Here is a 20,961-nt window from a genome sequence, read left to right on the forward strand (position 1 = left end):
ATAAAAACCACCGTGTTAATGCACTGTCATTGTGTGTTAACCCTATAATGCCACCAGAGGATTTGAGTGCCTTATTTTCTGTGACTTCAAGCACATAATCTATCCAGACGGCATTGAACGTGCCTTTTGTGAGTTTAGCAACAAACTGACCTTGATCGAAATTCTCTGTCAGGTGATCAGGAATTCGATTCATCTTCAAAAATGGCAAAAGCATTCGTTTGGCATCCTGGTGAGCACTCCAAATACCATGTCTCGAGGAAGATAGATACACTTTGATAGGCAAAGATACCTTAGTGAGATAGTCATCCCAAAATTTGAACAATGGTGACATTGATCTTCCCTCAGATCTGAATAACTCAATAAGAGGAATCATCTCAGAATAGATCAATCCTGAAATGCTATCAAATTCATTGCTATCAGAGTCGGATCTTTGTTTCATAGAGGCAATCCTCTGAAAAAGATTGTGAGGAAACTCTTTCTTGTTTTGTTCAGCCCATGCTCTTAGCTGAAAGAGAAATCTGTTGTTCAACACTTCATCAATCATGAGAATAATCCGCAAAGCTCGGTCAAAGTCTTTGCCAGACAATATATGATCAGCTGTCAACTTTGCAAAAACATCAGACTCTACCATCAACTGTTTTAACCCCGCATCACCATAAATGTGCCCTATCCCACCAAAAATACTCATCATGAAATGCATGCCACCTTCGATTTAAACATATTTTATTGCCTTTTTTCTTTCAACATAATCGGTATTTACAACAATAAAATAGAGTATACAAAAAGCAAATGGGTTGGACACAAGTTCTAACAACATTAGTAACGTCCTCCCCATGAGCACATAAACTTGATAAGTATTTGGCGATAAATATAAATAAGATAAGAAAAAGGTAAGGAAATGGATAAGTGAAAGAAATGTTAGTAAAAGACAGGAAGAAAAAAGAAAAGAAGAAGCATTCTGACTCACTGCTACACAGGTGATATGTGGTAAACTGTTCAATAAAACAACCTGGTTCAGTTATATATTTAAAGAAGGGGCTAATCCGTAAACCGTTTATAGAGTGTTTTATAAATAAGTGTACATAATGGAATAATATAATATTTTCATCGTCGGAGAGTAAGGGTTTTCCAAATAATAACGACGTAATGCTAAGTGGGTGAAACGCACGTGTTCCACGAAACATGGATATACGTTCCTGAGTATAAAGATTACACCTAAAGAAATAATGCTCTGCATCTTCAACTGGGTAACCACACTGGCATCTAGTGCTATTAAGCAATGGTTATTATAGAGGTCAAAGTTCAGATTACTACACTGGTTCCTTATACGAGCATGCATTACAGAGTATACACGTTCTCCTAACAGAAAGTACTTGGGAACCATGCCACCTTCCATAGGTATAACGCCCTCAAACTCACTCGGGTAGGCCCAGACAATTTCAAGGGCCTTTGTCAATAAGCCCATATCAAACACAATTGGACAAATATGTTGTCCTAAAGCAACCATCTGTTCTTTTTTACGGACTAATGTGGTATACACAGTGTTAAGATCAGTAGGGGGAGATAATATGATTGGGTTAAAAACAATGTCTGATGTTTGAACTAATGTGTCCTCCTGGATATTTGTCTGAAATACAGTCCATGGTGGTGGCTTGAAAGCTTGGTCATCACACATGTGGACCAGGTTGCTCCTGCTCATGTGGTACATACTTTCCTGCAATCGAATGATCTTTGTAGACTGGCTTTCTGGTTGCCCTAATTCAGCTACATCAACTATATTTGAAGGTATATAATTTACAGTTGCACCGTTTTTCATATATAGAATATATTTATTTGCATTTCAAGCATATATTGTAATATTTATACTTATTCAGCTGTCTTATTGTGAACATACATGTAAACACATGTTTTTGAACCATTTTCACTCGTAACATTATTGCAAATTATCAAAACAAATAGTCTAGGACACTCTCAATTCAACTTTTCAAGTTTCTGATCACATAAATAAACAATCCATCCATCTCTTAAATATTTTAACATTTTATACATGACAAAACACACTTACTATGTTTAAGAAGGAATAAATGTTTAATATTCATTATAATTATACTCACTTTAGTGTCAAATGTTAAAAAAAGGCCTTTGTTTATATGTTTTAAATTTTCCCGCCGAAGAAACTTCCACGGTGCTGATGTAAATTTTATCTCTTGAAATGATCCTACCTGTATAAATGGCTTTTAATTTATAAAAGCATTAAATTCATATGCTTTGATCAAACATAATTATAGATGGCAGTTTTTCAACTTAACAGTCTGTTCTCTCTAGTATATTCTGAACTAAATCCTGACCTGGTCCGAATTTTAAACCACTTCAATTTACCCCACCCACCCAAAAACTGCGTTTGACAATTTATGACTTGGTGATAGATGGAAACAAATTTGTAAATTATGTATAAATGTTTATAGTTATCTTTTAATCTAAGAAATAGGAAATGGGTGCAATAAATAAAAAGATACAAATTAAAATAGTACCCTCATATGCAAAATTCTGGCAAAATTTTCACTATTTTTTATGAAAAAATTGTAACTCTTTTATATTTTTACCAAGTTACATCCTGAAAAGACATAAACCATCTATATTCTTGCAAATGAGATGGAAAAATATATAAAAATAAGATAAAAAGTTCTATTAAAAAAGCATAGCTGATTTTCAGATTTTGGCGGCCATCTTTGTCGGCCATCTTTGATTTTCTCGGCTCGCCACCATTTATGCCAATTTATGCCGGCAGTCTGATAAACTTCAGACCTTCCCGGTTATTTTGGTATATAACATGAAATGTAGCAAAGGGGGGTCCGGGTCCCTGTTTTCAAAAGTGCTGAAAGTCACCCTACCAATTACTCTATACTCTATTATTGCGGAATGCTGTATTAGATTTTTGAAATGCTGTATTCGACTTTACTGGACTACTCTATCATAGCGGAACGCTGTATTCGACTTCTACTGGACTACTCTATCATAGCGGAATGCTGTATTTGACTTCTACTGGACTACTCTATCATAGCGGATTGCTGTATTATACTTCTACTGAACTACTCTGTAATAGATTGCTTATCAATCTTGGAAGGCGAAGGTCGTCTTCATAAAGTGATAATTTTTCATATAAAGGTACGGTGTTCACTTTTTCATTGGTCAGACATTAAAAGAAAAAAATGTTGTGGGTAATGTGAACAGAGTATAGACAATAACATTATTTGTTTTAACACAAATAAAACACGTTATCATCATTTTTAATTAATGCCCTATTAATAATGATTATTTTAAAATGTGACAGAAAATCACTGTATTGCCGTAAAGCGTTGTTATTTTTATTTCAAGCTCGACTTTTCACTTCAAGGAGCTTCGAAAAATGGGTTATTGTTAAATAAAATACCACGAACTAATTAATTTTAAGATAACTTTTCTTATTTCAGTGTTAATGTATGGACTAGATTTTGGATGAATCCAAAAACAACCTTCGAACTTCAATACTAATTATTTTTAAAATATCTTTTCAGTGTAAAAATATGGACTAATTTTTGGATGATTTGGTTATTTACAACCTTGAAACTTCAATATCAATCGCCTCCCTTAAATAATACATCGCAGCAGTGACGTGACACATTTATGGCAAATACCATATCCATGCCAAACTATATGAACATAATTAATTATAATTGATTGAGTGTCTGTCGCTAAGTGCATGTAATGAATTGTAATGGTATGTTTCAATCAGAAAAACAGTGTATTTATATGATTTATATTTCAAAATGTGATATTATGATGCAAATGTTTTTCATCGAAATTCAATGTTTTGTTAAGAGAGGGTCACGTTGTTAATATGATGAATATTTTTTTCTAGTTTAATCTGTAACAGTTATAATGTCATCATGCGAAACAAACTTTTCAAAATAACTATGTAAAGTTATTCACAGATTTTACTGTCAACAAAATGCCATATTTGATTAAATAACAACGGAATATATCATGACGGCGACTGGAGATGTTCCAAATACAGTCGAACCCCGTTGGCTCGAACTCCCAGGGACGAGCGAAAATACATCGAGCCTCGGGAAATTCGAGCCAAGCGGAAATGCTTACATTGAGTAGATAGAAAATGGTCCTTTACCTACAATTCGAGCCAACGAGGAAATCGAGCCAAGCGAGTTCGAGCCAACAAGTTTCGACTATAAAATAGTTTTATATTATATCAAGGTACGATGAGTCATGATTAATGGCTGCGGTATGGATCTGCATTTACATTTTAAATGACTATATCCATATTTAGGTACTTCACGTATTTAAATTTAGCATGTGGATAAGATATACAGTAAACTGCGATAATTCGAACAGGCGGGAATGCGGATTGGTCGAGACCTTAATATCATATTTTGTTCATATTACATATACTAACGATAACTCGAAACCTTAGAAAGTCGAGAAGAGAAGAGAACAGAACAGACAGTTTATTCGACTTATACAAAAGTACATCGTATATAAAAACATATCACGTATCTAAACTTAAAAGCATAATATTATAAAATAGAATGTAATGAAGGCAAAAAGTTTATGTAAATTGATTACAAAAGTTATTTTATTTATAAGTGAGTTGCGTATAACAAATGCTTCTTTTATATATTTACAAACATTCATAACTTCCTTTTTATCACATGATACCAATAATTGATGGAATTTGAATACAGATGGGTTAACATAGTAGAATCGTTTTATATAAGACGAGCACACGAGCACCATTGCCGGTCCAAAATACACTTCAATTTCGATATGTATCGGTAATTGTTTATTTGTAAGTTCTTATGGAAACGAAAAACCTAAGCATATCACAGCGTGAAAACATCATATTCTCATACAGATCTCCGAAAGAGGATAACGTACTTCAATGGTTGACAATCATATTTAATTACTGACTTGACGCGCCCTTTTTCGATGGAGCATATGTTTACGCCCCTACCACGTAAGAAACTCAAGTAATATGGATACATGTAGGTTCTATATTTTTGTATTTTTACATGTCTAGTGTTTGTCAATATTATATTTTTCTTTGTTTACTAAACTGGAACATTGTGACACTGACATATGTTTAGGATTACAATTTACTTTACCGTATTTGAGATTGAGCTGTTGTCGTTGTTTGTTGTATTTTTTCAAGGTCTTGTCTGTCATGCATAAGTGGTGGCGTTGTTATTGTCATAAAAATATGTTTAACATCAATTAGAAACAGTTAATGACTATTCATATGACTGAATACGAATTTTCAGACTTACAATACCATTTCCATTGTTATAGTTTAGGTAGTCATGCCAAATTAGATGTTCACATGCGCCCCTTGACTAACTAACGAGTATTTTCATCTGCATACAAAGCTATTGTATTTTTTGGGGTGATTCATTCACAGTATTCAAAGTCCGTTTAAAACCGAAACGAACTTTGCATTTTAAAATATTGTCTTACCTATTAAGCAGAACCGCATTAAGGCAAATACCCGCCTATTAAAACAGCACCGATAAAGAAGTTATGACGCTTGCGTCATAAAATAATCAGAGAAATTATTTCGTTTTAAATTTCATGTTCAAGGCAAATATATTATAAACGGGTCAACCAATACGAACGGCACGTAAAAACGTCGATCAATATGGAATTTCAAAATCAAATAGTTTGAGAGGTTTCGAGATGATTTCGACCAATACGGTTGTATTCATTTACAGTAATATATAAGAACATTCTTTCAAAAGCACTTTCGGAGCACCTCGGTCATTTTCCATCGAAAACGGCCTCGGAGGTATATTGACAGTTTACAATGTTAGAAATAATAACACTTAACTACGCTACAAGTAGATCGCGTAGTAATTTCAATTTAGTTGTTAAACTTGATGACTTTCCTCTTGGGAATCTGAATTATTTATGCAGTAATACACTTCACTGGCAATTTACTTTAGTTTTCAAATTTACTATAACAAAATTCACGTAAAAACACTAAAATTAATTACTTAGTAATACAATTATATACAATTTTGCGAACTACTTCTACTGATGTACCGGCATACACCCGAGTTTGTTTTCGATGGAAAATAACAGAGGAGTTCCGATTGTCGCAAGCACAACATATATTTATCAAAAGTTTGGGGGGAAAAAACACTCTTAGTTTGATTGAATTTATTCGTTGGCAGTAACGATATTTGAAAGATTGTTAGCGCCCTCTGTTTATTTTGAAAATATTTAAATATATGACCCTGAAGGACCAATACACTAGTACACAGTAATAAAACATACAGCGAAAGGTGATATATGGTTCAAGAAGTGATATACGCCTAACGTGCCTTGCCTAACATTTGCTTAAACGTTCCTCTATGGAGAGTAGAGAGTGAACACTCTCACAGGTATCTGTAGGCGAGATGAAAGCTGTTGTTGTTGTTGTTGTTTTTTCTCTATCACTATATATAGAAATTGAATAATGATTCATGCATTTATTCATCTATTTATTGTTTATTTGTATGTGTATGCGTATTGTGTATGTTGTGTAATGTGACGATGAGCTGTTTATATGCTTAAGTCAAAATAAATTTTCTGTTCTGTTCAGTTCTGTTATTGACGTCGTACAATGATGTGTGACATGTTGCATATTGTTTTTCACGTCAATATTTACTTCATTGGCGTGTGGCTTGCTGCTACTTGCTATCTGTGTCCCGTTTTGAATAATGGTTGTGTTATATTCATTTAAAAACTGTGATGTTATCGGTGAATATCCAAGTATGTGGACGTGGTCAATTCGTTAACTGATATATTCACCGCATCATTCAATAACTATAAATTGACTTTCTACGTAATTCTGAATTATATCCTCGTATGAATATGTTTTCCGGATTTTGTCAGTGAAATAAGAATATACAAGTTTGGTGTTCCTAGGTAATTTATCCTCGATAGATGTTAAATAACTGTAGTATTTGCTGTAAACCTTTCGTGCATTTTGTAAGAAATTAGATCATCGTAAAATTTCACACTGCATGGCATGAACTTGTAACTTTAATACCTTGAAAGAACGAACGAACGAACGAAAGTTTATTCAATGAAAGGCCTCCAGCCCATAATACATGTTACAATGCAAATCAAATATAACAAAATGCATATGTAACACTATTAAACACGAGTGCGACTGTGCCTTAATAGCTATAAATGCCGGTAACACAGTACTTGATCTGATGACAATGACTTGCCCTACAGTGACAATGTTTTTAAGTACCTTACTTGTTTTCTAAGTACAGTAAACTCATCGGAGCCATTGAAGTTCATATTACTGGTTCGTGACATGATGTAGAACACGTTATTACGTTCCATGTCTGTCATACCTGGTGATTTATGTCATAACTGATGAAGTAAAAAACGCGGAGTTTTCCACAGTCATTCTCCTTGATATTTTACAACCACCATCAGATGTTTAGCGTTCATGTATATGTATAATTTTCATCTTCTTATGATTAAATTAAATCATTTTAATATACGGTTTCTTGTTACCCTCGCTACACCTTTTTAAGTTATATAAATTCTATGACTATTCTTTTCGGCAAATGTACATCAAATACCGCAAAAGGAAGAAAAACCCTTTCCACACGCCTTTAGATTTACTTTAGTCTCGTTTTAATACGTATTCATATTTGTATTTTATGTTGTTGTTTTTTAAAGAAAAATGATTTCAAACGAAAAAGAAACTCAACTAATTATTCACTATCATGTGATATCTGCAAGGGATTTCGCATGGAAATTAAACACTACTATTCCATGGACAATTCCATCATTTATTGATTTTGAAGGTTTGAATACAAAACAAAACAGTTAGAAAGCGTTGGCGGCCTTAAGCGGATATATATATATATATATATATATATATATATATATATATATATATATATATATATATATATATATATATATATATATATCCTAAAGGTGTTGAACAAGAAGCAGAAACTGGCAACATGTTCACTTAATATTTTTTTAGAAACAATAGATGTTTATGCCATGAGCATGTGATTTCTGGAGCGAATGAAAGGACAAGTATAAATTTTGCTTGCCAAAGTTCAAAATCTTCTAATGCATGTCAGCATAGCGCAGTGGTTAGCGCGCACTTGTTTCTCAACAAAATATCCCAGGTTGTCAAGTTAGAAATAGATTGGGTACGAGTTTTTTTTTTCAAACGTGTCCATTTACAGAGGTAAAAAGTCGTTTTGCAAGGACAAGCACCAATTTTGTCCGAGGCGAAGCCGATGGAAAGAGGACACTTTAGAAGCAAAAGCGAGTAACAGTAATTGACTTATACGACGATAAGTGTATTACACATATTAGTGAGCAAATAGATGCATTAATAAATAAATACATAAATGCAGATTTATAAATAGATAAATAGTAATATTTTTCCGAATGATAAACATTAGGTTATTATCATGGCCCTTCTAAAAACAATGTATCGAAATTCTCGTGCACGGTCCGTTGACAACCGTAAAAAGACACTTTCTCAATAACTCTGCTTGGGGTATAGTCGTATAAGAGTAGTTATTTGCGCATTCCCCTCTCAGCGAGACGTCCCGGGTTGTCCAGTCAGCGCAGTGGTTAGCCCAATCGCCTTTCACTAAGGCGTCCCGGGTTGTCCAGTCAGCGCAGTGGTTAGCCCAATCGCCTTTCACTAGGGCGTCCCGGGTTGTCCAGTCAGCGCTGTGGTTAGCCCAATCGCCTTTCACTAAGGCGTCCCGGGTTGTCCAGTCAGCGCAGTGGTTAGCCCAATCGCCTTTCACTAAGGCGTCCCGGGTTGTCCAGTCAGCGCTGTGGTTAGCCCAATCGCCTTTCACTAAGGCGTCCCGGGTTGTCCAGTCAGCGCAGTGGTTAGCCCAATCGCCTTTCACTAAGGCGTCCCGGGTTCTCCAGTGAGCGCAGTGGTTAGCGCACTCGCCACTCAGCAAGACGTCCCGGGTTGTCCAGTGAGCGCTGTGGCTAGCGCACTCGCCACTCAGCAGGACGTCCCGGGTTGTCCAGTTACCGCAGTGGTTAGCGTACTCGCCACTCAGCAAGGCGTCCCGGGTTGTCCATTTAAAGCAGTGGTTAGCGCACTCGCCACCCAGCAAGGCGCCCCGGGTTGTCCATTTAACGCAGTGGTTAGCGCACTCGCCACCCAGCAAGGCGTCCCGGGTTGTCCATTTAACGCAGTGGTTAGCGCCCTCACAACTCAGCAATGGGTCCCGGGTTGTCCATTTAACGCAGTGGTTAGCGAAGTCGCCACTCACCAAGGCGTCCCGGGTTGTCCATTTAACGCAGTGGTTAGCGCACTCGCCACCCAGCAAGACGTCCCGGGTTGTCCAGTAAGCGCAGTGGTTAGCGCACTCGCCACTCACCAAGGCGTTCCGGGTTGTCCAGTTAGCGCACTCGCCACTCAGCAAGACGTCCCGGGTTGTCCAGTTAGCGCAGTGGTTAGCGCACTCGCCACTCAGCAAGACGTCCCGGGTTGTCCAGTTAGCGCAGTGGTTAGCGCACTCGCCACTCAGCAAGACGTCCCGGGTTGTCTAGTAAGCGCAATGGTAAGCGCACACGCCACCCAGCAAGGCGTCTCGGGTTGTCCAGTTAGCTCAGTAGTTAGCGCACTCGCCACTCAGCAAGGCCTCCCGAGTTGTCCATTAAACGCAGTGGTTAGCGCCCTCGCCACCCAGCAAGGCGTCCCGGGTTGTCCATTTAACGCAGTGGTTAGCGCACTCGCCACCCAGCAAGGCGTCCCGGGTTGTCCATTTAACGCAGTGGTTAGCGCCCTCACAACTCAGCAATGCGTCCCGGGTTGTCCATTTAACGCAGTGGTTAGCGCACTCGCCACCCAGCGAGACGTCCCGGGTTGTCCAGTAAGCGCAGTGGTTAGCGCACTCGCCACTCACCAAGGCGTTCCGGGTTGTCCAGTTAGCGCAGTGGTTAGCGCACTCGCCACTCAGCAAGACGTCCCGGGTTGTCCAGTTAGCGCAGTGGTTAGCGCACTCGCCACTCAGCTAGACGTCTCGGGTTGTCCAGTAAGCGCAGTGAAAAGCGCACTCGCCTCTCAGTGAGACGTCCCGGGTTGTCTAGTAAGCGCAGTGATTAGCGCACTCGCCACTCAGCAATGCGTCCCGGGTTGTCCAGTAAGCGCAGTGAAAAGCACACTCGCCTCTCAGTGAGACGTCCCGGGTTGTCTAGTAAGCGCAGTGGTTAGCGCACTCGCCACTCAGCAAGGCGTCCCGAGTTGTCCAGTTAGCTCAGTAGTTAGCGCACTCGCCACTCAGCAAGGCCTCCCGAGTTGTCCATTAAACGCAGTGGTTAGCGCCCTCGCCACCCAGCAAGGCCTCCCGGGTTGTCCATTTAACGCAGTGGTTAGCGCACTCGCCACCCAGCAAGGCGACCCGGGTTGTCCATTTAACGCAGTGGTTAGCGCCCTCGCCACTCAGCAATGCGTCCCGGGTTGTCCATTTAACGCAGTGGTTAGCGCACTCGCCACCCAGCAAGGCCTCCCGGGTTGTCCATTTAACGCAGTGGTTAGCGCACTCGCCACTCACCAAGGCGTCCCGAGTTGTCCGGTTAGCGCAGTGGTTAGCGCACTCGCCACTCACCAAGGCGTCCCGAGTTGTCCGGTTAGCGCCGTGGTTAGCGCACTCACCACCCACTGAGGCGTCCCGAGTTGTCCAGTTAGCACAGGGGTTTGTGCACTCAATTCTCACCAAGGCGGGTTGTTAGGTTATCCTATCGTCTCACCAAGGAGTCCGAAATTCGATTCCTGGCCTGTGTGAATACGAGTTAGGTTGGTGGTCACAAAAACGGACAAGTGGGTTTTCTCCGGGCAATTCGGTTCACCGCACAACACAAAGACTACATTCTTGGCAAACATATTGCTAACGAGAGTGACCGTGCATAAGAAAATATAACTTTATCAAAATCGTTGTAAATTAAATAATGTGTGAACTAATGCATTTGCTCTTTTTTGTTGTAATAACATCATTTATATCAGACCAAAACATCACTTATTGAAATGATTTTCATATCATTTATCATAGTTGATATGAAAATAATCTGTAAAAGAAAGATTTGTAGACAAGATTATGCCTTAAAAAGCCATTAAATTGGTTTGTCCTTCTAACTTCCAAATATTTCCGGTATGCATGACTAAATGATTTAGAACAACTAAATAACATCGCGTTTTTTTATGGTTTTAATAGAAAAAATAAACATGTAACAGTAAATTAAGCCATGAATACAATCATGATGTAATGCTGGTGACACTACGTATACTAAGGTTGATGGATTTCACCTGCTATACAGCCATAGTATTACATGTTGTTTTTTCTTGATAAAAACCTAAAAAGTAATATAAATAAAGGTCAACTATATCATCTTAAACAATTAAAACTTAATTAACTAAGACAGTAATGACGCGGCTTAATCACTGAGAGCAGGTATCTCTGGTATAAATAGCTGGGTGCCGTTGATGTCGACGCAACGTCCATCGACAAGGTAAGAGTTTCTTCTCTCTTTGCTTTGCGAAATATCTACTGACGATAATGTATGTTTACTTTTTATTTTGTTCACATTAGTAAAAAGCTTTCTGTATTATGAATATCGTTTCCTGTAGTTCTGGTGCCGTATTCACCAACGTTTCAAAGTCAGAATTTCAGACTCCGGTTCGGAAAACTTAATTCTTGAATGTTTCAAAATTTCTATAATGGCACAAGTTTTGACAAACGATATGTGCTTGCTTTTAGAACAGACTATTTGTGAGCAATACTGCAATATTTACCATCTTTTCTCATGTAATAATAATTTTAAAACAAAATTTAGGTCTTGCTTTTCTGAGTCTCAAAACTTTAATTCTTCATTACAATATAACTTCCTTTCCAGTTCAGTTTTGATGATGAAATTTGTCGAATATTATTACTATTCGAAATTATTTTTTGAAAAGGATCGAATGCAATAATGATGATTTTTGTGATTTAATAAAAGTTCTTTTACCGAGTCTGAGCCTAGACTTAAGACAGTTGGTAATAATGTAGTCAATGATATCTTGAGTCTGAATTTCAGGCCCACACTCAGAAAACCGAATTGTTAAATGTTTCAAATTATCTATGATAAAGCTGAAATTGACAAGTGTGACTGAATGCATCTGTAGTCTTATAATAACACTTTAATATCAAAATTAAAATTTCGCTTTTTGAGTTTGAGTTTAAAACTTAAACTCAAAGCGTTTATGAATATGGGTCCTGGAAATGTAGGGCAATAACTTCACGTACATCAATAATCCTGTCGAGTTTCCGAGCCAAGTTCTCTTCTCATGTGTACAAAATGTATTTCAGCCATCTGGTTGCTGCTTATATGGGAATAATCAGTTTTTATTTTCCGTACTCTCAGCTTATTTATTTTACTTAATAAACAGACACCAAACAGCAATCGACAGATTAGAAAATAAAATAGTTTCTAAATCCAAGCCTTAAATAAAACATTTTTCAATAACGTTTCGCTTTTCGGCAAAATATAGCATTTTGTCACAATATTAAATAATAAACATAAATACAGCTCGAACAATGCTTTCATTTTTTTGAGGACGTTGTCTCATTGTTAGAAGCATCATGCTCACATTTCATAAACAATTATTTGTGTCGATGTCTGACCATATAAAAAGTGACCGAATATTTTTAAGCAGATTATTTGTGTGTGTGTGTGTGTGTGGGGGGGGGGGGGGGGGGGTACTTTGTTTAAATCACTATTCCGTTGAGTAAATAATGTGTGTTTCAGTTATTGCATTAAATGCATGAACAAATTTATTTGGTCGTCAAAAGTGCAAATTTTGACATTCAGATGTTCATTTGAAACTCGCTATATCGAACTCTGTTATTTCGATGCTATGTTTTGTCGTACTTTTATCAAATGTTTTTGTTCATAGTTATAAACTTTTTGTATTTCGGTTATATCGAATGTTCGTTATCTCGAAGTACTTCCCGAGGACCCAAAGACTTCGACTTAGCAAGATTTGACTGTATAGACATCTTGGCACCGTCGTTCTCTTACTTTTCAGTGAACTGTTGTATTGTAACCGGGCGCCATGAATACTCTTATCGTGTTGTCCTTGTGTGTGCTGGCTGTCACCGCCACATATCGTGAGTATCCATTATACACGGGTCGGGCGGGTTGGGGGATGTTTGAGGTAGCGAATGTTTCACAATGCTTTATATTTTACGATCCTTAATTTTAAAATAGTGTAATTCTACATCAATTATCTGTTTTCGAGATAGTGAAGCACTAAACGTTTGTATGGTGTGCTGTTAGTAGTTTTGTTTTCAGCGACGACGATGACGACTTTTTTTATCATTTTCAGCCATGTATGGCGGTTCTGGTGGCTACAGGCGAGGCATGGTGGGAGGTTATCGCGTATACGGAGGCCAGGGTGGACACGGCCATGGTATGATGGGTGGATACGGTAGATACGGAGGATACGGCAGCGGTATGGGAGGATACGGAGGATACGGCAGCGGTATGGGAGGATACGGAGGCGGTATGGGAGGCGGCATGATGGGAGGATATGGTGGATACGGCAGCGGTATGGGAGGATACGGCGGATACGGCAGTGGTATGGGAGGATACGGTGGATACGGAAGCGGTATGGGAGGATACGGAGGCGGTATGGGAGGCGGCATGATGGGAGGTTACGGTGGATACGGCCAAGGCATGATGGGAGGTTATGGCGGATACGGAGGCCAAGGTATGGGAGGATACGGAGGCGGTATGGGAGGTGGTATGGGAGGCGGCATGATGGGCGGATATGGAGGTTATGGTGGATACGGAGGTGGAATGATGGGAGGTTCTGGTGGATACGGAGGTGGCATGATGGGAGGTTTCGGACGTAAGTTTTTAAAATTGTTGATTAAATATTGTAAAGTAAGTTATGTCAGATATACATACTTTACAATATATAAATATTATGTTTTTAAATGTAAAAGGTACAATTATAGGTATTTTCAGGGGCGGTTCCAGGATTTGACATTAGAGGGGGCGTACTATTTTGACTTGCGCCCCTCCCATAGAACTGAAATTTACACATACACATACTTATTTGGACAAGTACTTAGCTTGAGTTAGCATATTGCACGAGCCGCTGGGCCTTCTGTACAGCAGGGCTGTATTAATAACAACCCTCCAGTTTCTATCCCTTTTCTGTTTACTTCATTTCCTTGTTTTTTCCTACAAAGCCCCTTTATTTTCTATTCAAATTATATCCCGGTTATATTTTACCCAGCCCTCTATTTTTGATTCATGTCATATTCCAGTTATATTTTCCCAAGCCCTCCATTTCTATCCAAGTATTATCATGGTTATATTTAAATATGATCTCTATTACTCCCCGTGTCATTTCCCGCTTATATTTCACGAAGCTCACTATTTTATATTCCATTCATATCCCAGTTATATTTGACCCTCCCATGTCCTCTGTTTTCGATTCATGTCATATTCTGGTTATATTTTACCCAGCCCTCTATTTGTATTCAATGTATATTACACCCAACATTCTATTTCTACTCATGTCATATTCCGGTTATATTTCACCCAGCCATCTATTTATATTCATGTCATATTCTGGTTATATTTTACCCAGCCATCTTTATTGTACTTCCAGGCAAGAAGAAGGGATACTATTAAAGAAATTGGCGCTATTAGACTGACGGACACCAAAATATTTATTTGCTTTCTCTAGATGAATAAATGTTCTGCATTCAAACTGTACTTGTGTCATTTGTTTTCTAAAATTGAATACACATTGACTATGTTGATACATACACAAGTTTCAAAGTATGAAAAACAACTCGACATGGAAATTTCGAAAACAAATCACTTAAATAAAAACATTTGTGAAAAATGATATAGTTTAAGATATTCGTCCTAGCTCGAATGTGAAACACGCTTTTAGCTGATGTATTAATCCCTCCCATTTGAACCAATTACTGGTGACGCCTTGTTCGAGGATGTAATCTTGGCGGAGCTCGAACCCTCAACCGCTTTGGGCGGGAAACATACACATTTTGTGGAGTTTTTATACAGAAAAGAAAGTGTAAACATATTACTGAAATCATATAACAAACTATTGATTTGGTCTTCAAAGATTGCAAGAAAAGTCAGTTCACATCTGAAACAAAGAGCAAATATATGAACTTTAAAACATCATACATGTATATATCATGATATTTGAGTGATTTTTGAAGATACCCGCTCATGTTTTTTTACCAAAAATTAGTTTTCCCGGTAATGCATCTGATAACACTTATTTGACCATTATTTTACTCTATGATATAGAAATTACAGAAAAAATACGGTCATAGTATAAAAAATGTATTTTGGGTTAAGTGGGGTACGACGGTAAAGTCAAGAAAAATGGAAAAAATGGCGCCTAAACCACAAGGCCAGATTGACGATATTTTTACTTCTTAACAATACATTGATAACATCACGTGATAATGTCAGTCAACCAACCACACAACCACAAAATTTTAATTTAACTTTGTGAGTATTAGCGTTATTAACGCTAATGAATATTGTGGTCTTCAACGACGATTTTTTACCAAATGTCAACATTTGCTGAAGGGTTCCAGCTTTCTATATCGTAGTTTTAAAACTCTTAATGATTTGCCACTCTTTATTCCAGTGAGTGTATATCATGTGATAAATTACGTCATAAATTCTACTTCTGAAGGCAACATTATACATTTCCTTTGAATGATGACTTAAAACAAAGATAACTTTTGTTTTATCTTCACCATTTCAAATAAAACAAAGGGCAGTCTATGCCGCTCAAACAGCCCCGTCTTCGTTTTATCACCGGAGTTTTATTAGGTGATTACATTGATTAGTTTCCTCAAACACTTCGACAAACCGGTTTCCAAACAATATTTTGACAGTTCTCTATAAGGCGGAGGTTTTGTGAAAAGGTTTGTCGAAGTGTTTTAAGAAACTAAACATTCAAACTCTAGTAAAAGAACGTAGGCGGCGCTATGTAAGCAGCGTAGACTGTGCTATGTTTCATAGCCAAAATGCATAGGGGACATAAGCACACTATTTTTTATGTTTTCCTAGCCTCTTTATGCTATTTCTCTCTTGTGCATCCGTCTTCAATACAAGCCATACTTCACTCATATAAATGCCGGCAGACCAACAATTTGTTCTCGTCGATGGGTACCCATCCCAAATATCCCCACCCCGATATGCTCAAAGATTGACCGTAGACCTCACCTCCAGCTGATGAAATATATCAAATATCTAAATACTGTGATATTTTTCTTCACTTCATGTCTGTGTTAACCTTTAAAGCTGCACTCTCACAGATTAACCGTTTAACAACTTTTTTTATTTTTTGTCTTTGAAAGCGCATATTTTTGCGCAAATATCTGCAAACCAATCATATAAGATTGCTGACAAAAAATCAGATCGTAGATTTCCATATTTCCGTTCGAAAATTAATGTTTTATGGCTTAAACCGTTACTAACGATTTAAGAAAAAAGCATAAAACATCAATTTGGAACTGAAATTTAGAAATCTGCGATCTGTTTTTTTTGTCAGCAGTCTTATATAACTGGTTACCACGGATTTTCACCAAAATTGGCTCGTTCCAAGACAAAAAATAAAAATGTTGTCAAACGTTCAATCTGTGGGATCAGTTTGACACAATTGACATAATAGAAATAACATATTCAGTACAAAAACTGCTTTGTAAAGTTAAATCACTATACTATTACGATATTTAACGGTTGTATAATACACATAATTTTTGCATCAAATTATGAACATTTAAAAATCTACGCCTATGAAATATAGAGAACATACGCTGTTCAAAAGAGCAAAATATTGTTGATAACTGTATGAACATATGGACGAACGAGGATGGGTGTGTAGATTTCTTTATACTGGCGCTCAGGCAAGGTCCATTTGGCGAGTGCCCCGACAGAATTGTTTATATATTATGTGTTTGAAGTAAAGTTTACCAGGGATGACCCTGGTTCTTTAACGTGTATGAGTGTATAACACTGTCACACGAAACCCCAGTTTACGTCCCTCCCGGAGGACGATTAGTATATTTAGGGTGCGGCGGAGAATCGGACCTAAGACTCTTAGATTGACAGCCAAGTATGTTACCACTAGACCACGGTGCCGCCACTGGACGAACGAATATTTCAGAAATAATATTTAATGTTGTTCACGCTTTAGGTCAGGCCGATTTATATCAAAAGATATCAAAGCACTAGTCTTGATTAATTTTAATAACAATAATTTTATTTTTTACTCAACATCGTATTGTTTTCATATCAATCTCACCGATTACAGGATTATCTATCTAATTGTCAAATTACTACGAGGTGCTAAAAAGACAAAACAACAATGATAAAGCCAGCGATGTAACAAGCGATTTCATTGGTCAAGAGAACCCTTTCACATAGTTTTATTAATTTCATATTCCGGTCATATTTTACCAAGCACTCTATTTCATAACATAACATTACATAACATATCTTTATTAAGCATTAAACGGCATATGCACATTTATAGCCATATAATTAAGTACAATATTGAACAGTGAAGACACAGATTATTTACAGAGAGGTCAAACATTCAAGAAAGTAGGTGTCATGTTACACAAAAAAGACATAGTAACAATTTACATATTTCAATACGTAAAGATTTACATTCAGCTAAATGATCAATTTAATGATGTGTTATTGCTGTAGCATTTGTTCTAAGGCAAAATGCGAAATAGATAAACTTCGCTAAGTTGTTAATACAGTGAACAGATGTTGATGACATAAGATTGTCAAATTTATTAAGATTGGGCCACGAGTTGTAATAAGGTTTTAGGTATTGCTGTCGGAGGATTTTGTATTTAGGACATACGAGTAAGAAATGATACTCACTTTCTATGGCATTCATGTTACAGTTTAAGCATTTACGTTCCGATCTTATAATGTGTATATACTAGCGATGAAACGATAATCGAATACAATCGACAAATCGTCGCTGACAATGAAATGTCGGCGACAATCGATAGTGGTTGTCCAAAATCGATGTCGCTAATGTTACTTCCGGTAACTAAGTATTTTTTTGTTATGCGATAAATATCAATATTTATTTCCGGTAAATTCTCGTTTAATTCAATTTAACAAAGGGGCTGTCTAACACAAATGCGGTGAATGTAAACACTTTTGCTTTAAAACTTACAAACTCTCCCAGAATCACAAATAGTTTTTAATTGTTTATATATTTCATATAAAACCTCAATAATCTGTCTCTAAGGTGTAGTAGGTCCGGTCTTACCTGCAAATACCGGGGATCCTGGCTCGATGCGTATTGTTTTTGAAACCATTTTTGATATCAATTGTTATTAACAAATTTACTTTTTTGTGAAGGTTTTATGAAATTAAAATATTCTAATGAAATCTTCAATATAACAGGTTATTGAATGTTAAGCTGGTTAACAAATATTTAATTTGCTTTTACATGGAAAAAATGCTAATATAACTTACTTGCAGTGTGCATCATTTTGCAAATGATGTGCAGTTATTAAGTATGTGTTTTGTTGTAATGTTTTTACATTAAGTTATTAAAAACAGAAAAAGGTTATGGATATTTACTGTTGCAAAAAGCATGACTTTAGCATCACACAAACTGATTCCAGGTTAAATTATTTAAATGATCATGATTATACTATGTACATGTATAAAGAATGTATTCCTAAATGATATTATAAACTTTCGATTATTGTCCGATAGTAAATACTTGGTCCGATTCGATTCGATTATCGATAGCAAATGGAGTCCGATTTTCAAACACTAGTATATACCTTCCAATTTCAATGGCTAGGTCGTGTGACGAAAGTCTAAATTTTGTAATAGCTATTCTATATTCATTTTCATTTACGCAGTTTAGATATTTTTCAAACTGAAAGTCGTGCTTAAACCTTGCGTATGATGATAGTCTACTTGAGTTGTTAATGTCTGCATACCAAGTTTGCTTATATTTATCGACGATGCGTTGTTTAATTAATTCAAAGCTGATATCAGCAGTGTATTGATTTTGCCAGATGTTTGTCATTCCTATTTGGTTTAATATTACTTTAAATTGATTAGCCCAATTTTTGCCTCCATATATGTTATTGTTATCAGCGTCAGTCTTGAGAAATGTATATGCATTTACCAATAACGCATTATTTGATTTTAATATTTTAATCCATCATATTTTATCATTATTAATCGCCTAGCTATTTTCATAGGGAAGCGCACAAGTTCACCGTATAATCCATCTAAATTGGTCGAATTTTTTACGTTTAAAATTTTTCGGAGAAATTTACAATGGATTATTTCTATATTTTTAGATTCGTGATTTCCCCATACCTCTGCACTATAGTTAATAATTGGTGAAACAAGACTGTCGAATAGTTTTCATTTATCAATTGAATATAACTCGATTTGGTTGAAAACGGTAAATAAGTTATGGAGTGCATATGAAGCGTGCTGCGCCATTCGCTTTTGTGTTCGAAACCAATTGCCATTTTTAAAGAAGTGGATGCCCAAATATTTGAAGGATTTTACAACGTCTTGTATAGTATTACAGAGTGAGAATTCAAAGTTTGTGTGACGTCCGTTTTCAAATATCATAACTTTTGTTTTGGTGGTATTTATTTTTAGTCCCCAGTCATTGCAATATCGTTCCAGGTCATTTAACATCGACTGCAATGCTTCTGGTGTTTGAGCGAATAACACCGCATCACCTGCAAAGAGTAACAGAAATATCTTGATTTCATTTGCTGTAAAAATTACCAACTATATCAGCGTTAATATAATTTATTATGTCGTTCACGAAAAATAAAAACATTAGACTGGAACTTGGATCCCCTTGTTTAACACCGATATTTGATTCAAAATATCGTGATGTGTCTGAATTATATCGGACACACGATTTGACAACGCTATACATAGCTTGAAGCGCCATTACCATTTTTGAACTCACATTTTCGTTAAGTAGTTTTTGCCATAGATGTAATCTATCTATTTTATCGAAACATTTTTCGTAATCTAAAAACGCACAATACAATTTCTTTTTCGAGCTAAGTGTTTTAGAAATAATGGACTGTAAAATCACGGACCTATAAAGCATGGATTGGCAACTGCCCCATATCGGTGAAACGATAAGAAATAATAATTTACCCACAATCCTTGGCGCGCGCTCGGCAAATATCGAAAAATTCCGCCGAATCTCCGATCGATGATTAACGGCGATCTTCGGTTATTTCCGCCAACTCTGCTAATAATGCCTTGTTCGTTATAGATTTAATTATATTTAATAACTGTGTTTTTAATCAGATTCCATTGAACTATTATCAACTCAAATAAAAGTACCACGCATTTAAGTCAATTTTAATTAATGTTTTCCTACATGTATATATTCGGCCGATGTCGGACGTCTCGAAAATGACCACACGGTAAGATCTCGGAATGAAATCCCGCTGCACGCTTGAGTTTGAGATTATCGCATTAACACAGATGAGAGTTGCCAATCCATGGTTTATAGGTCCATGGTAAAATGAAGATACAATCAACTGTAGACTTTCCCGTTTGAAAACCAAACTGATTCGTTATAATTTTTTCAAGTTATTTTGACCATTTTTTGAGCCTATTTAATAGTACCTGTGAATATATTTTTCCTATAATATTTATTAGAGTGATTCCTCTGTAGTTTTTAGGATCCTCTATGTCCCCCTCCCCCTTTGAAGATTGGTACAATTATACCCAGTCCCCATGAGTTTGGATATTCGCCGTTATTAAATAGAGTATTAAACAGTTTGAGTAGAAATTCAGATGTTTGATCGAAAGAATGTTTAAAAA

At 36.8% G+C, this 20,961-nt stretch overlaps 2 protein-coding genes across 2 annotated transcripts; both read left to right on the forward strand.

Moving 5' to 3' along the window:
- The first annotated feature begins 201 nt into the window (after positions 1-201).
- Positions 202-10,127, forward strand: LOC128211735 (collagen alpha-2(IV) chain-like). The gene is made up of 2 exons (XM_052916766.1): positions 202-229; positions 8,971-10,127. Exons 1-2 carry the CDS (start codon positions 202-204, stop codon positions 10,125-10,127), a joined length of 1,185 nt encoding a protein of 394 aa, XP_052772726.1.
- Positions 10,128-13,575: 3,448 nt separating this feature from the next.
- LOC128211736 (ctenidin-3-like) lies at positions 13,576-14,736 on the forward strand. The gene is made up of 2 exons (XM_052916767.1): positions 13,576-13,942; positions 14,714-14,736. The coding sequence occupies exons 1-2, from the start codon at positions 13,576-13,578 to the stop codon at positions 14,734-14,736; spliced, it is 390 nt and encodes a 129-aa protein (XP_052772727.1).
- Positions 14,737-20,961: the final 6,225 nt, after the last annotated feature.

Source organism: Mya arenaria, chromosome 12 (genome assembly GCF_026914265.1).
Source record: "Mya arenaria isolate MELC-2E11 chromosome 12, ASM2691426v1".
Lineage (NCBI taxonomy): Eukaryota > Metazoa > Mollusca > Bivalvia > Myida > Myidae > Mya > Mya arenaria.